The sequence below is a fragment of the Chamaea fasciata genome, unplaced genomic scaffold, assembly GCF_029207755.1.
Source record: "Chamaea fasciata isolate MVZ Bird 193981 ecotype frontalis unplaced genomic scaffold, bChaFas1.0.hap1 SCAF_9, whole genome shotgun sequence".
In the NCBI taxonomy this organism is placed as follows: Eukaryota; Metazoa; Chordata; class Aves; order Passeriformes; family Sylviidae; genus Chamaea; species Chamaea fasciata.
Genome location: NW_027094094.1, coordinates 9,888,206 through 9,907,532, shown reverse-complemented (window position 1 = coordinate 9,907,532; position 19,327 = coordinate 9,888,206). Strand labels below are relative to the sequence as shown.

Below are 19,327 nucleotides of genomic sequence, written 5' to 3'. Positions count from 1 at the left end.
ATAAGCCTGTAGGGAGGGGGCTGAACAGTGCAGCACCTTCCAGCACCAGCCTCTGATGTAAATGGTGCCAAGGTGAGTGTTAATGGAGGGAGGGATACCCACCTGCTGCCCCTTCTGGGGAGTGATTGCCCCCAGTACCCATCCCCACTGCAGGAGCAGCAGAAGCAGACACATCTACCTCTCACCTGGTGTGGGGTTTTTTTAAACCTAAGAATTATCTTAAAATAGAGCCACCTACACCACACTGAGGTGAATGGCCGGCACGAAGCAGACACGCATATTCATCACTCTGGGCTTAAAGCTGCAGCACGGAAAGGGCAAAGAAGGGCCAAAGTGTGAGCTGGTCAAGCTGAGGCCTCTAGAAACGTCGGCAGAGTCTGTGTCAATCAAAGAGAAATTCCACAGGTTTGTCCCAAACCTACTGCAGGTCTGCACTTGGCAGGGAGGACTCATCACATCTCTGCTCATGGCCCCTGCAAGGAGCTCTGTACTGCTCCAGGACACCCTGGAGGGGGCTTGGGCCCACAGTGGGAGAAGGGAGCAGATACTTAAACCTACCTTTAGGAATGACCTTAGGGTATTGCCAAAATATGCAAATAGGTCTTCTGTGCTCTACCTGCTGCAGTGAGGGTGATTTCTCCCCTCTTTGAAGACATCCGGAGAAGACGCACAGGCAGTCTTGTCACACTAACCTTGTGATAAAGTAGAGTCACCCTACAGGAAAACCACGCTGAGCTGAGATTCTCCAGACCTGTCTCAGCCTGTTACTGCCATTCTGTGGACCCTTTGCTGCCACACCACCAGAAGGTACCAGGTGGAGGTAAGCCCTAAGAAGCTTCATTGTTTGCACATCTCTCTCTGCTTTCCCTCTCTGCTTCTGGAGGTTTGTGCTCAGAGGTGTCACACCATGCCTGTGCGTCTTGGTGGGACACCTCTATGGGCTGATGGTATTTCTGGCTGGCTGGAATGTACAGAGGGTGCTGTGTGGAATAGGTGTGGAAAAGAGTCCCTGTCACCCTACATTCGTAGCTCAATGTGGTGCCAGGCCCAGCCCCAGGAGCAGACTTGCAATATCACAAACGTGTTTTATTCTTGGAAAAACTTGAGTTGTTCCTTATGGGTAGGCACTTCCTGGGGTTGTATGGATAAAAAAAGGAGTGGCAGCTTGAGCAGTCTGTTTTCTGTAGGCTTGAGAAGTACGACAGGAATGCCATGTCTGCACACTGAACAATTTCTCTAGGACTGACCTCCCTCGGCAGAATGGTTTATTACAAAAATCTGGGTTGTGTATCTTTAAGCCCCGTGGCTTCAGGTGCTCAAGATCTTTCCAAATCAGTCCAAATGTATATTTTTCCCCTTCCTGGTAGATAAAAGATATAAATGATTTAAACTATCCCTGATTCAGCTGGTGGAAGATGTGTCAGACATCTCTATTCCCAAAGCAGCATTGCTTGGTGGTGGCATGTCCCAGTGACCAGCCTTCCCAACTGGGACTCTGCCCCTTAATCCACACTCGTGATACAGCACTGCTTCCCAGAATACTGTCTCTTAAGGGGTTCCTGAGAGATCCCAGGGGTGCAGGAAAGGAAACATTCATGTCTGTGTCACATTCCTGGAGGAGGAGGTTGGTGGGAAGAGAGATGAGCAACTGCCATGGAGGCTCACTTTGCCACCCACTCCTAAACTGGACTTCCAGGATCACTGCAAGCAATGCTGGACAAATGTTCTGGCAAGTGACAAATTGTTTCCCAGCTCAGCCCTGTTCTCTTCCCACCTTTTTTTCCCTGTGAGTCAACTTCTGCCTACACAGATGCTTCCAGAGCAGCCCGAATGCCCTCTTCATGGTGCACAGATGGGATGGTGAGTTTGTACTGAGGCACATTTTCTACCCCTGGAATTCTAGATTTTCCTGTTTGTGGGCAGAGAACGGCATGATGCTGAGTGACTGAAGTCCCTGTTCACAGTTCATGAAAAATAAAGACTGCCAAAGCTTGCAGCCCCAAAGCCACATTTCATGGGACCTCCAGCACACAGTCAGGCAGCAAACAGCTGTAATGATATGGTATGTGATGGCTTTGTGCTGATCTTCAGCCAGAGGTTACACTCATCACCCCAGAGCTGGAGAAAGGGATGTTGATGGATGGTTCAGCCCCTCCAGCATGGCAACCATTGGCTCTGTTGGAACCTTTCTGTTGATACCTTGGCAAAGAAAAGCAAAGCTGAATCTGCTGGGTGCAAAAGGGGTGGAGCAAGCACCAGTTTTTAGGGGGAGCATTTTCCTTATGCTCTAAAGGTCTGGCTGTTACTTTATCAGGATTGTAGGAAGGGACCCTCTGCTAGCTGTAGGCTATAAGGTAGCCCTAGAGATCCTTCACTGTGAGCAGTCCCTGTCAGAAGGGTCATTTCCCAGGAGGAACTTCAGAAGGGCGATGGGAAGGGCTTGACTTTGAAGGTTTTTTTCTCATTAACAAACAAGAGACTCTTAATAAACCTGGGAATCCCCCTTTTAAATCTGATACTCTGGCCTCTTCCAGACTCCCAAGCTTCAGGGAGGAAGTAATAGGAAGTGAGATTAAATGGGCTCAAAGCTGAGGGATCAGAGGACTGAGGATCCAAGGCCTGCTTGCTGGGGTGCAGTTTGCATACTGATGGGCAAGGCAGTTTCTGGTGCAAGAGTTCCTGTGCAAGAGGCCCTTTGCCATAGCTGCAGAGGAAACCAGCTGTGTCACCCCACAGGCTCTTTTCTGTCAGTAGGAAGCTGTGGTGAAGGCTCATACTATAACCAGCAGCATTGCATTGGCAAGGGTTTCCAATACAAAGTTGACTTAAAGGAAACCAAGGTGCTGCAGTGGTACAACTGTGTGTTTGATAATACCCATACAAATTATTGCTCATGTCCTGCTGGTCTCAGATCTTTTTCCTCCTACAGGACAGAGGAGAGTAAAAGCATGGCAGGTATCATCCATTATTTTTAACACTCCTGTTTTTAAAGGAACAGCATTGTTGCTGGCACCTACTTCAATTTTACCCTACCTTAAGTATGATACCCTCTTACTCTGCCTGTGAAATACAGGGGTGGAATGTAGTCCTACTAGCACAAAACACTTTGGTGCAAAGAAAACTAGAATGGGCCCAAAGTGATGGGGGAGGTTTATTTTATAAAGATGCTCAAGTGAGCTATGCCATCAAAAGGATACAAAGTCGAAGCCACATCCTGCCAGCTTGGCTAATCCATAAAAGAGCTTTCAGTGTTTTCCCTTGGAGTAACAGCTTTAAATTTTAATAAGCTGTAGTGTACTTTCACCGGATGTAATAAGCTGATACAAAGTTTAAATGGGGTTAAGTAAGTAGGAACCCAGGAGAAAGGAACATAAAAGATGTAAATTATTTCCTCTCTTTTACAAGTTTATTCCACTGGGTTTATTTTGGGAAAAAAAAATCATTCAAATTATTTTTTTGTTCTCTGGATGATTCAGTTTCAGGAGAGAGAGACAATACTTGAAGTAACCACAGAACAACTTAAGCAGAGAAGACACTCAGTAAAAAGAAATAAATTTATCAAGTTATTAATTCCGGTTTACTTTGCCATTTAATTTTAGGACAGTTACCAAGTCACAGGCATGTGTTCCTGAACGTGACCCACATAATCCTGTAAACCAGGGATTTGTATGAAGACTCTTTGAAAGGTGCATCCTCACATATCCCGAAGCAGGATGGATTCTGTGTGTGTCTTTCTGGACAGAGATTTGCTGAGCCCGTTCCTGAAGCCCTCAGCCATGGAGAACCACAGCCACAGGGAGCAACCCCAGCAGTGGCACTCAGCTTCCCTGCTCTTCCAACAGCTGTCCTGGCTTCCCTGTAAGCCCATTACCTGTGTTACTGCTGGGAAAGGCAAGCTCTGCTTTATCTGCTTCCCCTCCACAGCTCCAGGTGGCCACAGCCTCCCCCAGCCCACCGGCTCCAGCTGCTTCTGCTTTCCCCACAGCTGCCTTCTGGACACCCTGAGCAGACCCAAAGAGCACCAGAAACACCTTCTAGGGTGGTGTCTGGAGGGCAGCTCAAAGCCAGGATCACTTTACGTGTGTTTTCTGTTTGCAAAGGTGGGGTAAAGAGCTTTTTGGGCATGGGATGTGCAATGCCATGCTTGTGCTGGAGTAAGTAGGGTGGTTTGTAGTCTGCACCGTGACCCACTGGTTGCCTTGTCCTGACGGTGTCATGCCCGAGGACCCCTGAAAACAAGCAGGGGCTGTGGGGTGGGAATTTTTCCTGTTACCAGCAGTGTTATAGATGACAGAGGTGTATGGGGTTTTACTGAATGTGTTTGTTTGCTTATATCTGTGTAGCCTACTGAAATGGCTCCAAAACATTCTCAGCTAAAAGGATGAGCTGTTCCATTTTGAGCTTAAAAAGTCATTTCTGTACCCAGGAGCTGTACTCATTCTCGGTGGAGTGGGCATAGTAACACACACTGTGCAGTGGATTATACTTATGTGATTATAGCCTCTAGGCAACAACCTGGTGCTTAAGAAATGAGTCAGTCAGAAGGACCAAGGCAGAGGGAATCAGATACAGCGACGATAAGATTTGCTTCCAAAAGATCTGGACAGAAGTATACAGCATTCCTTCAAGATAAGCTTGTCCTAATAGCCAATTAAACAGCATATGTAGGAATATTTTATGTCACTTGGTGTCTCACAACAGTCTAAAGAAGCAATAACCACAAGGACTTGCAGAATGACAGGTTGGTTGGGTACAGAGAGGCAGGAATTGCTGGGAGACGTGAGTGAAAGCCCAGCCAGGCTGGTGATAGCTCTGTTAGTGCAGGGAGATCTGCCAATGCAGAATAGGAGCAGGTTCCTGGGAAATACATCCAGGAAAAGGGAAGAGACAGGATGAGAAGGCAAGAAATGCATGTGGGGAAGCAGTGGCAGGAAGAGAAAAGAACAAATGAGAACTGGCAATTTGATAAAAGAACAAAAGGGCTTTGTCTCACATTAAAGGCAGCTAACTACAGAAATCATTTTCCCATGTAAGCAATTACTGCAGCTACCCCAGGGATAGTGTGTGGTTGAAAATGGAAAGGCGGGTTCTTTACATTCATAACTGGGTCTGGCAAATGCTCCATCAATATGGCTCACGATGCTGTGGGTCATATCAGGCAAGCAGAGAAATTGAAATTCGATTGTGCAGATAGATGGATTCCCTGTTTTAAAAATTATCTTCCATCTGTATGCAGGGTTAAGCCACCAGCTAGTGGAACAGAAAGAACAGAGGCTTCTAAAAGGTGGCAGGAGGTTTGGTTCATTCCTCTTTCACCCCTGACTGTAGCTGTTGACAGCAGCTTACAGCAATCAGTGCAGTCACGGTCACGTAGGCATGAGTCAGGTAAAAATCAGACTAAGACTGAGATTCCCTTTCAGCCTGATTTTCAGAAATGTTGAGTGCAAGCAACTCCTGTCTGTGTCTGATAGTGCTTTTCACCCTGTAGAATCAGCTTTTGGCAACAGGTGTTCTGTTGAGACTGACAGAAATTCATAACGAGATGAATGATCATGATCTGATCTTAGATCCTAGACTTTGTCTCAAGAGTGACCAAGTCATGACAACAATGCGGTCTCAGTCTGACAATCTCCAGTTGCCACTGCTCAGCTGACCTTAGTCCTGGGTATAAATTTAAAAGTGTCTTGCAGCTCTCCATTTACCAGCATAAACCTATCTCACTGCTTGTCCTGTAAGTGTTTTGACATCACCCAATCCAAAGTTAGAAACTGGTAATATGGAAAAGTTAAAAATGTTAAAGAAATGCCAACCTATCTTCTCTGCTGCCAAGTGCTATGCTTTGTTCACCTGAGGAATTTCTTGCATTTCACAACCAACAGGAGGATGTGGGTTCAGGATTGTTCCCCAGCAGGGATATGATGCAGCTCAAGCCCCAAACTAGGACTCCATGGCATTTAGGTTACTCTCTCTAACACCTCCCTGACTTGTCTCCTTTATGATCTTTGATCTGCCTTCTCCTTCAGTCTCCTTTCCAAGAGCTTTCTGGCTTTCTCTCACCTTTGGTCTTGCTGAGGTTTCGTCTTAACTCTTTGGAGTTATCAGCACATTTAAAACATCCACGACAGGGCATCCCATGTCTCAGCTGAGGCAAGTCAAGCCCTAGAGACTTGACTGATCTTGTCTCTTTTGCTTCCCAAGAAATGGTGTTCATTTATTCGTGTAAGCCTCCTTTTAAAGCCCGTTTTAAGTTTTATTCTCTCCAAAAGGCAGTTTTTACTCCTGGGCGATACCTTCTGGATGCTGTTCCCTGGGGTGGAGGTCCAGCCGCACCCCTCGGGAGATGGGGCGGCCACTCCCCAGCTGCAGCGAGAAAGTTTCCCTTTGCAGCACTGGGAAACAAAGAGCCCGGAGGAGGTGGGGAGGGGAGAAGGGAAGAATGAGCTAGGTTAGGGGAAACACAGCCTGGAAGAAAAGGAAAGGACCAGCTGATCTGAAAGTCCCGATAAAAGCCCAAGACAAAGGCCAAAAGAGCCTGGGAGGTTATAGGGGGAAGCGGGAGGAGGAGCAGAGAGATGCAGCAGAACCTAAGTGGGAATGATGTAAAATGCTGCGGGGAGGAGGGGAGTTTCCTACCTAAAGCAGAGAGTGGTTTAATTTACTCAACCACTTCCATTTACAGGAATCGAGACCCGTTCTTTCTTCTGGCTGGGAGCACCCAACAAATGAAGGAGCTGCTGCAGTAGGAAAAAATATCCTTGTCCATCTCACAGCCCTGACAGCATCGGCCCCAATTGCTCATCTGTTTCCAAAACTGAGGCATTTTGCTGGTGGGCAGAGAAGTCAGGGACACTGCATCCAGCACCCTGCAGCGGAGGAAGCATTAGTACTGCTGTTGTTAGCCTTGTTATTTTCTCCTAATAAAAAGGTGGTCATGACTCACTCCATTAAGAAACAAAAGCAGAGCTGTAACCTACTGAAAGGCAGTTGTTTGGATGCTCAGCATTAGGTATGTAAAAGGAGGAAGGTCAGCTGCAGGTCAGGTCTGGTGATATACACCCTGCCACCAGCACGGCCCAAACTTCAGGTGCTCTCCAGAGAATTGATTTTTCGGCTGCGGTAATTTTCCCCGGCTTCAGAGGCATCACTTTAGGCAGGAGTATGGAGGGAGGAAAAGCTTTCTTTCTCACCCCTTCACATTTCAGTTGGGTTTCCTGAGAGGAAATGATACTGTGACTGTGCTGGCCCCCTCCTTCCTCTCAGGAGGGAGGAGCACACCCGCATCTGCTCATAGCACCTCTTCCCCTCCCTGTGCCCTACTGGGACCAGTTTGCCAACTGAGCTGTTACTGGGGTCTGAGTCCCAAGGGAAGCAGGCTGCTTCTCAGAGAGGAAGTGGTAGCCCCTGAAGCTGGGGACTGAGAGGCGGGAAAGGCAGGTTCTGTTCAGGTGGTGTGGAGGTTTCCTGCGTGAGCAGGACTGGGTCACAGCACCCCTGCCTATGCCAGATTTTCCATCTAGTCCGTGTGATGGGTTTTGGCACAGTTGTGGTGATCCAGTTCTGACAGGAGCTGTGCTGGCACGTGGGTCTCGCCCGGCCTTGTGGCTCACAATGGCCAGCTGCCTCCCAGGGTGGGTGCAGGGGAAGGGAAGGAGCCAGGCTGCCGTGATGGCAGTGGCCAGGTGAAGACAACACCCACGCTGAGATGCGCTGTGAACATCTGCCCCTACCCACAAGCTACTTCTATTTTTGTTCCATCTCATACCCTGGATGACTCAGAGGAGAGGAGGGAGGGGGGGTCAGGTTAGAAGGAGCCAGATGGGAGGTCTGTAAGGGGATTGAAAGAGGAAGAGGAGGAGGAGTTGCTTCAAAACCAGTAGTTGCCATTCTTTCAATCAGCTTGAGCGTTTTCTTTGCACAGCCTCTTTCATGCTTCACTGTTTCAGCTGCAGGCAATTTGAGGCAGGGATGGCACTTCCTGCCTGCTGTTGAGGTGAGCATTCTTTCGGGGCACCATCAGAATGAATGACACCCTGCTCTTAGACAGCTCCACTGTCATCTGCCCGGGCTGTAATGAGCTTGACTGGAGTTCATCCTTTTGCTTAACTTCTTCTAGGAATTTCCACTCATTCTTTTAGTCTCTTTACAAAGCTATCTACAATGAAAGGGCAAGTGCCAAATTTCCCAGTTCCTGTGCGTCTTAGTGTCATGACTTCTGGGCACAGGCACAGTCAGCAGGCTGTGGTGTAAGTCTTGCAAGTCCTTGAGACAAAATCTTGCAGCTACAGGGAAAGGAACCCTCCCCTCAAACAACCAGACCACAAATGTTCGTGTTGGCGGTGGCCCTCTCATCCTTGTCCCCGTTGCTGCAGAGCATTCACTAATTTTGCAGAAATGGCACATCTTGCTTTGTTCCGGTCCATTTCTCTTTGTTCCTTAGGCTGTAAACCTTGGGCCAAGTAATGGCCTCCTCGGGGTTGTTCCCCAGGCAATTCTCGCTGATCACTCGGTTGCCGAAGCTGCCTTAACGCAAACCATGGCCTGAGTAGGGGACCCAACTCTTTCCGAGGGGATCTAGGAGCAGGCAGCTCCCATCCCGTGGGCAGCAGAGCTCTTGCAGGCAGACCTGCCTGGGCTCAGGCTTTTCTGGGGGTGAAGATACACAGTGAGGGGGAAATAAAGGGAACTGAAACTCCATTCGCAACCTGGTGCGAGAAGCCTGCCCCAGTGCTGCCCCTCCTTCCTTCCTTCCTCCCTTCTCTCCTTCTCCTCTACCCCCCGGCACGCTTCTCTACTCTCCTGACGCGCTGGGGAGGAGGCGGGGGTGATGTCGGGATGAGCCTCAGCCGATGAGTGGAGAATTTTTGCAGCGTTTTTCAGCTTCCTCTGCTTCCGATCCTGACCTACCGCCGCTAGGGAGGGAGGGGATCCCCGCCAGGGGGCGGCGCGCGGGGCGGGGGATGTCCATGTTTGGGAGGCGGGCGCGTCACTCCCCTTATATGGGCAGTGTCGTCACAGCCCGGCCTCCCATTCATATAAATGCCCGGCGGCGCCGGCCGGGATTCCCTGCCCGGGCTTGGTGCGGCCCCGCGGCGCCTTCGTCCCTCCCGTCCCGTCCTGTCGCCGCCGGCTCCGCGCTAGCACCGGACGCCCTCCTGCCGCTTATCTCCGCTCTTGCCCCGGCTGCGGCGGGGCGCGACCCTCGGCCGGCATGAAAGTCACGTCCCTCGACTGCCGCCAGCTGCGGAAGCTGCTGCGGAAGGAGCCCTCCCGCTGCCTGGTGCTGGACTGCCGGCCCTACCTGTCCTACTCGGCCTCCTGCCTCCGCGGCTCGCTCAACGTCAACCTCAACTCGGTGGTGATGCGGCGGGCCCGCGGCGGGGCCGTGCCGCTCCAGTTCGTGGTGCCCGACGCCGCGGCCCGAGCCCGGCTGCTGCTGGGCGGCGAGGGGGCGTCGGGGGCCGCCCGGCTGGCAGCCGTGGTGGTGCTGGACCAGGACACGGGCCACTGGCAGAAGCTGAAGAAGGACAGCACAGCCCAGATCGTCCTCAACGCCCTGCTCTCCAGCCTGCCGGAGGCCGGGGCCAGGGTCTGTTTCCTGAAAGGTGAGGAGGGGTCGCGGGGACCCGAGGGACAGGGGCTGGGGGAGAGAGGTGCGATCGACCCTCAAAACTCCGCTGGTTGACGGCGGCCCCGAGGTGCTCCCGTTCCCTCCCCTTCGCCCTGCAGTGAACCTGATTATTGGTGGAGGGCAGGGAGGTAACACCGGGATTTTGTTTCTTTTCCACCTACTGGAAATAAATCCCGGATAGACTCTGCGGGCTGAGCCGAAATGCCTTTCCGCTCACCCCCGCCACGCGTTTAAGAGGCTGAGGGGAAAGCAGGAAATATCAGTAAAGAACAGCAAAAGTTGCAGATTATCAAAGGGGGGAGACATCGGCGCTGCGTGGGAAACAAAATCAGCCCTGCGGATATGAGGAGAGACGAGGCCACAGCTACTCGCTCTCCGCTCGGTGTCACAGGGACGCCCGAAACTCAGGGACCGAGGGCGGAGAGGTTTCTATCTGTCGGGCACATTGACGCTGACAGGGGAAACCTAGAGCCGAAACTCCGGGGCTCGTCGGGGGACAGAAATACCTCCTCCCCTCACGTGTATTACAGCCCTTCGATTGCGGTTCTTTGTTTTCCTTCCGTATAACCCGGGCTAATAAAACGATAAATAACATAGCGAGCATAGCAGCCCGCCCTTTCCCTGCCCTGCCACCCCTACCTCCCCCCGACTTCTGGCAGCGCCTTTGTCCTTCTGCTTTCTCGGTTTTCTCAGCGCAGCCCCCACCTGCTCTGGGAGCGGGGCCGTGCCCGGGCGGGGCCGCTCCCGCCCGAAGCCCCGCACCCGCGGCGGCCTCGGGGCTCCCGCAGCGGCACCACGCCGAGACAGGAGTTTCCGAAAACCCCCTCGCCATACCATGAGGCCATCAAAGGGAGGGGAAAATCAGGCGATGTTTCTTGAATAAAGCCTGCCCCTGTCTTCTAATGGGCCAGGGTTAATTCACTTTTAATAAACCTTTTATCACTAGTTTTTGTCCTGAAGTACCCGCCTTTTGCCTTCTGTAATGACCTCCCGCTGGGACAGAAGCATCTTCAGCCTGGGTATTGCCTGGTACCGAAATAGGGGGATGCTCCCCGGCTGTTTGTCAGCACCCTGGTTCTGTCCAGCCACTGTCAGCCTTTGCTGGATCTGACAGTCATCCCAAAAGCACAAATTCTGCTACTGGAGGGTAGAGATACTGGCACTGTGTCATTCAAATCCTTAGGGACTGCGCTAAACTAGAGATGAAGAAATATCTACAGGGTCACGGTGGGAAGTCTGCGGTAAACTAGGGGCCGAATTAAGCTCTGCTGACTCTCAAACTGCTTGTTAGGCCACACGATCATGCTTTCCTCCTCATGCACCAGCCTCACAATTTGAAGTGGTGACTGTGGCTGGGGACAGTTTATCCGGGGTGAGGGGTTAGTGTAGGCTCTGCTTTGTACATCTTGTGAGTTGTGAAGTGTGTTACCTTGAAAGCCTGTCGATTTCAGGCTAAAGATATTTCCTCTCAGTGTATGAGAATATTTCCTGCTTTTCCTGCTGCAGTTTCCTTTTGCTGGAAGTGCTCAGGGCTATAGGTTCAGGCCCATGACTCAGTGGGCAGCACTTGTGATTCACTGGGGTCACAGACCCCCAGGAAGCTGTTGTGGCCTGGGGGAAGATCCTTGGCACAGTGGGGATATAAATCACCCTGGAACACTGGGTTCTGATCCGGAGAAAGGGTCCTTTGGAGGCCTTCACTACCAACTTTGAAAATAATAGGCTGTAAAACCATCAGGAAAAATCCTCCTTGAGGTTTCCCCTTATATTACTATCCTTCCTAGGTGTGGAGAACTAGGAGCATGTGTTGCCTACTTGAGTGCTAAGGGAGTCTGGCAATAAGATATGAGGAGGGCATCAAGACCCCCAGGTTATCAAGATCTGAGGATCTGGTCCCAGAGAGAGCAGCTGCAACCGAGTCATTGCGTGCCAGGCCCTGTTCCCTCCTTTGCTTTCTGGCTTGCAGGGTCACATCTTTCATCTGTGTAGGTGCAGTTTCACTCTGGGTGAGCTCAGCCTCAGCGCGGTGACAGTGGTTGTGTGTCAGGGAAAAAGAAAGATAAAATAACGGATCGTCCCTTGGTGCTGATAACGATTCTATTACTTATTGATTAAAACGGAAGTGCAGCTCAGCTCTCCATGATGAGCAACCGAGTATTTGCAGAAATGACCTCAGGGAAGGTAGGTTGAGTGGGGAGAGGGAAGAGAGGAGATTGCTGGAGGATGGGATGAGCAGATGACTCACTGTAAGAATGGCCTGCAAATATCCTGATCCCCAAGGCTTGTAATTAGCCATTCACCAGCTGCATGTGCTAGCTGCCCCAAGAGACATGAGACATGCATGTCTGTTTGAACACACTCAGGTTCGGCTCCAGATTTCTGCGTTCATTCAAGAGTAAAAACAACAACAACATTGGGCATAAATGGGGATCATGGCTATTTATATAAACTAGACATATTTTTCCTATGCGATGACGGTGACTGGGGGGGTTGGGGGAAGATAAGGTCAGCTATGCAAAACCAGAGGATTTAAAAGTTCTCCCCATGAAGGGCAGCTGGAGATCAGGGTACTCTGGAGAGCTTCTTGTGTTTGTTGTTTTTTCACACTGTGAGTTGCTAGGGATATCATTTTTTCAACCCAGTTGTTGCGGATATCATTTTATCAAACACCTCCCACCACCACCATGGTCTCCGCCGTCACTTGACTGCTTTGACCACTGCCTCATGCTGTGAGCTCTGGGACGAGCTGGCAGAATGTACCCTGGGGGTAGGAGGAGAGGTGCAGGTGCTGAGTGTCGTCACTCTCCTGCCCTCTGTCATGGAAAACAGACTTCCATCACATTCAGTGGCCTTTGCATCATGCTGGCCACTTGCAACACGAGGACCCCACGGCAGGAATGAGTAGGTGACAGTAGCGCGTCATGAACTTGAACACACATCTGCTCAAACATTGCGAACAGATGAGACACCGGCCTTGTGGGGCTGAACTGTCACAGGTGGCTGTACCAGGCAGCCCCGGCAGTGAGGCTGGTGCGGGTCCTGCGGCTGCTCTGATCTTCAGCACTTCCCTCCTTTCAAAATCCACACCGACACAGCTTATCAGCGCGAAACAGTTGCAGGTGAATGAATCACAACGGGAGGCTTTGCCTTCCAAGCCTTGTTTACTTGAGGGCCACACTGAAGGATTATTGAATGTAGCCGTCCGTGAGCCATTCATTTCTGCCCTGAGAAAGCACAGGTGGCAGACGTGTGGCACACCGCTGACGTTTCCAGGCTGCTTCTGCTACCTGACTTATTCAGGTTCATTTTGGAGATGATGTGCTTCCATGCAGAATATTCTCAGCCTGGAAACAGGCAACGGTTTAGCTGATGACAAACTTTGAGTAACAATGTAATACCAGGATTAATTCCTTTTCATTAGCAGGGGACTGAATGAAATGAACGCAGTACTTAACCGTGCAGAATAGCTCATGTGGGGCTATTCAGTTGTCAAATGCTGTCACAGGATTTCATTAAGTTTTATAGCTGTTATTTAATAGATTGGTTTCAGTGGGACCATCTTCATTACTTCACTGTCTCATGCATTGTAGTGATTAATGAGACAGATGCAAGCATCCCCCTCTTGTGTTTGTGTCCATTTAAAAATGGAAATAAAATATTTTGTGTGTTGTCACAGTGTACATATTAATGACAGGTTTAGAAAAGATGACTCCTGAGTACAGAAATCTCTGCCTCAAATGCTGGACTTAGTGTTCATGTATAAAACCTGGGGGGAGGGAATTTAGTCCCCTCTGTACAGGAGTTAATGTTTGCTAGACTCAACAGAATTACATTTGCTAACAGCTTTAGTCTGGATTCCCTGGGTTTTGGCAAGTTAATAATTGTCAGTGGTATCAGAGATTTTTCTTTGGGTGCCCAAAGTCTTTTAAGCAAACCTATTTTCCCAGAGGAGCATTATCCTTCATTGACCCTCCCCTGGAGCTCATTGCTGGGCTCTGCTATCCCACTGCATTGCAAGCGCTGGAGCTTCATTTGTCCTTCACTTGAATTAATCCAGTCCTTGGGAGGGCAAGTACTCACATCATCTTCTTTTTGTTGTTTCCCTAGGGGGATATGAAACCTTTAACTCTCAATATCCTGAGTGCTGCGTGAATGGAAAACTCATTTCCCCAGAGAGGACGGAGGCAGAGAGAAACCCTGCCAGCCACTGTGAGAAGCAGAGTGCCAACCACAAGCCTGCTTACGACCAGGTGTGTGTCCTGGCTGTGGTGGGTCACCCTCCCCTTGAGATTTCTCCCTGATGCCACCAAGCTCTGTTGGAGGCTGGCAGGGCATCAATGGCCCTGGTGCTGCTGTGGGCTGTCAATGAGTTGTTGCAGTCCAGGCTGACAGCCTGTGTGCTGAATGAGTTGTCCTCGTGTGCTGCTGATCAGCATAACCTCCACCTGGCTTCAAAATTAGGCAACAGAAGGAGGCAAAACACCGTATCTAGCCCCAAAACTGTATTTATGAACTGTCTATCACACACCTAGGCAGCATGAGCCATCCGCAGCTCACACCTCCACAGGAGACAGAGAATGGGCAGGAGAGAGGCTGCCAGAGTCACTTTTCCAGCAGGAAAAGGAGCACATTTTGCCCATGACTCCTCTGATAGCCCAGGAGGAATTTGAGGCCGGCAAGGGGCCAGTGCCTCTGGGAAGAGAGACCCACCACTGGACCGGGGAAGTGGGGTTTCCACAGAGGAAGTCATGGTGTGCCCCCCCAGCCCGGGGGTTATGTGTGCTCCGAGATGTCACCCTGCGGTCAGGACACTTCCGCCGGGGCATGCATTTCCTGCTGCTCAGGGGAGTCCCCTTGTGATGCCTCTGTGCTCTCCTGGGGGTACCTCCCACACCAGGCGTCCTCCTGCCACCTTGGCTGGCTGCCAGCTGTCCCTGATGCCTGGGAACCCACGATGTGGGCTGTTCAGGGGGAGTGAAAAGGCAGTTTCTTGCAGCTGCGGGGTGGCAGCAGCCCCTGTGCATCATGGAAAGTTACCTGCCAGCTCAGAAAGCGGTGTCAGACGGTGGCTTTTCTTCCCCCATCTCGTCATCCAGCCTTTGCTTGTGCAGGGGAGGGAGGAACTGAGATGACGTCTCAGGGTGGGTGACGCAGCAGGGGCTGTGCTCCAGAGAGGTGTGGGGTGAAGGGGGATAGATGGGGAGCCTATGTCCAGTTTTTTTGCTTTGTTTCACTTCTGGAGATGTGACCAGAGGGGCTAAGCCCTGGCTGAGCCAAGCAGCCTCTTCCTCTGTCCTAGTCTCCCTCCCTGCGGGGTGTGGCTCCCTGCCTTGCCCCTATTTTGGTAAAGCCTCAGCAGGAATGGGCACCACATATGAAAACACTTTGGGTGCACTGCAAGGGGCAGCACTTTAGAGAAAGTCGAAAACATCCTGCACACGAAGGCTTGGGTCTGACTTTGTACTTTGCAGATGTGGACAAGAAAATGAAAATATTTCTCCTGCGTGGGCTTTGCAATGGGACTGATTCATTGACCAGCAACACTGGGGTCCAAAAAAGCCAGAGGGGGAGGGAGCAGGCACCCACATGGGCTCCCTTGGTCACTCTTGGGTCTCAGGATTTTTGAAAAAAGAGTTACATGTTTTGCTCCTTCTCTTCCAGGGTGGTCCAGTCGAAATCTTGCCTTTTCTCTACCTTGGTAGTGCCTATCATGCTTCCAAGTGTGAGTTTCTTGCCAACCTGCACATCACAGCCCTGCTAAATGTCTCCAGGAAAAGCTCAGATTCCTTCAAAGACCAGTATTGCTACAAGTGGATCCCAGTGGAGGACAGTCACACAGCAGACATCAGCTCTCACTTCCAGGAAGCCATAGACTTCATTGGTAGGTACAAATGAACAATTTTTCAGCTCTTCACGTATTTTAAACTCATTTAAAATGTAAATTAAATTAAAAATTCATTTAATTAATTTTAAAATAAAATACACATTGAAGTTTACTGAATTTTGTGAAGAAAAAAACAAAAAAACCCGAGTTCCTTGGACTTGCATGCCAGACTCAGTAACAACCAGGTGAAGCAAATCAGCTTATTGCCTTGCTGTGCTGAGATATACCAAAGGTGGGGTCTTAGAAATCCATTGTCCTCCTTTATCACAGAGCTCTTTCCATTCCTCCTTTTGATCATACTGGTATCTCACCCTTTGATCAAATATCCCAATGTAAAAAAAATGAGGAGGCCTTTAGAAAAGTTTGTGCTCTTCCATTTCAAATTTTCCTGCGTTCGGCTGAGTGGGTGAGTGAACACAGCTGTGCCAGGGAGCACAGGAGAGAGGATTCTCCCTGAGAAGCACAAGATGTTTTGGTGAGGTGGAGAAACCTGAGCCTGGGTGAAGATCATGTTTGAAATCTGTGCAGTTGCTCTCCAGGAATATTCAAGAGAAAAAGGGAATAAAACACAGTTACAGACTCTCTGGACTCATTGCTCAGCTGAGTTTGAGTCCTTCAACAGCTCAAGCAGAATTACAAAAACCTGACCCGAGGGTGCTGTTTGAGTCCTTCCCCCTTCCTGGTAAGGGACATCTCACACCCTTCAGGGAAATAATAATTTATGGCACCTTTCTGTCCTATCCTCCACCCCTTCTGATAGACGTCGAGTCATTTGGAAATTTCCCAGATTTCGAGGATGACTTTATTTTTCACTTTCTTTTAAAATTGGGCAAGTGGTGTAGATGCTGGGGATGACTCAAATCCATGTCTTCCTTATTTTGTGCAGTAGCTAAATATAACTGGTCGTGGTGGCAGTCCCCTGACAGACAATTGAAGGCAAGCAAATGATAATTTCCTCAGCTCTGTGTGTTTCCCAGAGCACTACACTCACAGTTATCCATAAATTGGAGCTTGAACATGTTGCCCAAGGCAATAGAGCAGAGAAAAGTCTATTTTTTGAACAGTGTTTTTGTGTGGAAAGGGCTTATTTTAAGCACATTCTCTTTAATCTAATAACAATCATTGTGTTGTGTGAGTAACCACAGTGGTTCCTGTTGTGTAAAATGGGTGCTTTGCATGAGCCTTTTATATCCTGACTTAAGTCCAAGCATCCTTTAACCAGGCTGTAATTAGTAACTGCCTACCAGTGCTTGTGTGCTTTGTGGTGAGGCCCCAGGGACTGAGCTCAGCCTCTCCACCCAAGGGTACCTCCTGGTACTGCTGTTTGCTGCCAGCTGGCCAAGCAGGGAGTTAGGATTTTGAAGAAAAATCCCGTTTTTCTAACAAAGATGATGAGAGCCCCTGCAGTTTTTGTGTGACCACGTAGTGGGAGGGCTGGCCAGGCTGAGCTTCACACAACATTTTGAGCTGCAGGCAGAGAAATGCAGGTACGGCATTGCCTGCATCACAGTGTTCTTCAGTGTCAGTTGTTCCAAAAGAGAAGTAGGCACAAGGAAGGAGACAGGGATGGAGTTTCCTATAAAATGCGAAAAGAACCAAACCAGGATCCAAGCTCAGGTCTGTCACAAGCTGGACTTTGTCCTCGTCTTTTAGTCTCCATGTCACCCCTAGTACCCAAGAGAAGAGCAAGCCTCTCCTCGCTGGTAGACAGGGTGTGTCACAATCCTCTCCCTCCCCAGCAAGCCCTGATGTCCGCCATGGCTTTTCCCCCCAGATTACATCCGGAGAGCCGGCGGGAAGATCCTGGTGCACTGCGAGGCGGGGATCTCGCGCTCCCCCACCATCTGCATGGCCTATCTCATGAAGACAAAGAGGCTGCGCCTGGACGAGGCCTTCGATTACATCAAGCAGCGCCGGAGCCTCATCTCTCCAAACTTCGGTTTCATGGGCCAGTTGCTGCAGTACGAGTCAGAGATCTTGTCTTCCACCCCCAGCCCCCCCGTGGCCTCGTGCAAAAGAGAAGCTGCATCTTTCTTTGCCGAGGAACTGACTTTAGGCAAAAACTTTGAGGGCTCGTGCTTTGCCTTTCCTACCTCAGTGTTGAGTTCCGTGCCCATCCACTCTCCTGTCCACCAGCTGAAGCTCAGCCCTATGACGGCGTCTTCGTCCTGCTGAGCACCGTGGGGGGCCGGAGCTGGTGTGGTCCTGATCCAAACTGTGATCCCCAACAAGAACATTTCATGAATGTGCAATAGAGAAACTGCATCCACTTACTCTGAGATGGAGTGGCTGTCATGGGTCATACTTCCCATACGCTGTGACTGTAAGATGCAAGTGGTCTAAGCATGGCAGGTTTTTTGAACTTTTATTGTCCTTTTTTAAAAAAAATACAAAGTGCTTTTTCAGGGTTTTAACCATACAACGTGCACCCACTACTGTATTTCCAGATTTCTGGGGAACAATGAGAAATCCATTTAGTATGTTCTCAGTTCCCATCTCCTTCCAATTTTATTTTTGAAAAGACCCTTATTTAAAGTTTCAAGCAATAAACAGCAGCAGCAGGGAAGCAAGCGAAGTGAAAAGCACTACCTTTACAATCACAGAGGTGGTGGGAGTGAATATTTGTTCAAATTTTTCTCTGGCTTTCCTCCACCCCTCTCCTGTGTCATGTTTCAGGTAGCAAAGGGCTGGAGTGGGGAGAGGGAGTGCCTTTCCCAGGACACTTGCACAACCAGGTGAAAATCCCCTCTGTGCTCCAGCCTCTGAAGTGTCAGGTATTGTCCACAGTGTAACTGGATACCAACCCCGACCGGTGGGTCCATTCAGGTGTGGCATTTCCTGTACTTCTGTATTTGCCTTTGTACTGGATGTGCTTTTAAGTAAAGCAGGGACTTAACGTCTATCAGCTACCCTGCTGAGCTATTATCCTCCCATCTGTTATTTAAGAACAGCCCTAGAATACTTGAATGTCTCCACAATATCATCACATGCACTTCCCATCAGATAACACTGTAAAACACTGTAACTGCTGGACTTCACACCAAAAAAACCTGGCAAGCTTTTTGCTCCAAGACAACTTTTTCTCCATCCCTTCCCAAGTGTTCCCATTGTGTATCTTGTGTGATCAAGTGGTCTTTTTCAGTGTTATGTGACTTGCTTAGAGTGTGTGGTCACCTCTAGTCAGCCTTTGTCCAGAAAAAAATTATTTCTGTCTTGCTCACATTGGCTTCTGTGTCCACAGGGAGTTCAGAATGAGTGTCTCTGTCTGTTGATCTTTTTATTATTTTTTAATATGTAATATGTATGGGAAATGGCAATAATTTCCAGGAGATCTCGTGAATGTGAAAGAAAACCTGCAGTGGTTTTTATGATGTGTAAAACATAATAAAGGAAAAAAATGCCAGGAAAATAAAGCTGTTTGTTTGACTTGGAGTGATCTGCGAGAGTGCTTTGGGAGAGCTTGGTGACAGGAGAGGTCACCTGAGAAAAACGCCATGGTGTAAAAGTGAAGGAAGACGGTAGAAGAGATGGGAAAGTATCACTGTGCTGTGTGCTGAAAAGGCACCAAGGTGCATCACTACAGAGGTGAGAAGGTGAGGGGGAGGATTGTTTTAAACAGAATGACATGAGTCACAGTGGCGTCACTTCCCAGCAGCCCGGCAGGCACTTCTGTTTTGATTCATGCATGTTTTATTTAAGATTTGCCATCTCGCTGAAGATGAAAATCTGAACTAGGCACAGCCCCCACTTCCTTCCAACCCATGACAAGAGATGCTACATGCCCTGGTCTTTGGAGCAAAGCCTGTGTGTGACAC

General features: G+C 49.6%; 1 protein-coding gene and 1 long non-coding RNA gene across 2 annotated transcripts; both read left to right on the top strand.

The window, feature by feature from the left end:
- Positions 1–581: 581 nt before the first annotated feature.
- Positions 582–6,934, top strand: LOC136293642 (uncharacterized). The gene is made up of 3 exons (XR_010722208.1): positions 582–820; positions 3,600–3,858; positions 6,680–6,934. It is a non-coding gene; the product is annotated as an uncharacterized lncRNA (long non-coding RNA).
- Positions 6,935–9,081: 2,147 nt separating this feature from the next.
- Positions 9,082–18,938, top strand: DUSP5 (dual specificity phosphatase 5). Its single transcript, XM_066190947.1, has 4 exons — positions 9,082–9,602; positions 13,736–13,878; positions 15,290–15,509; positions 17,287–18,938. Exons 1-4 carry the CDS (start codon positions 9,209–9,211, stop codon positions 17,685–17,687), a joined length of 1,158 nt encoding a protein of 385 aa, XP_066047044.1. The 5' UTR covers positions 9,082–9,208; the 3' UTR covers positions 17,688–18,938.
- The last annotated feature ends 389 nt before the right edge of the window (positions 18,939–19,327 follow it).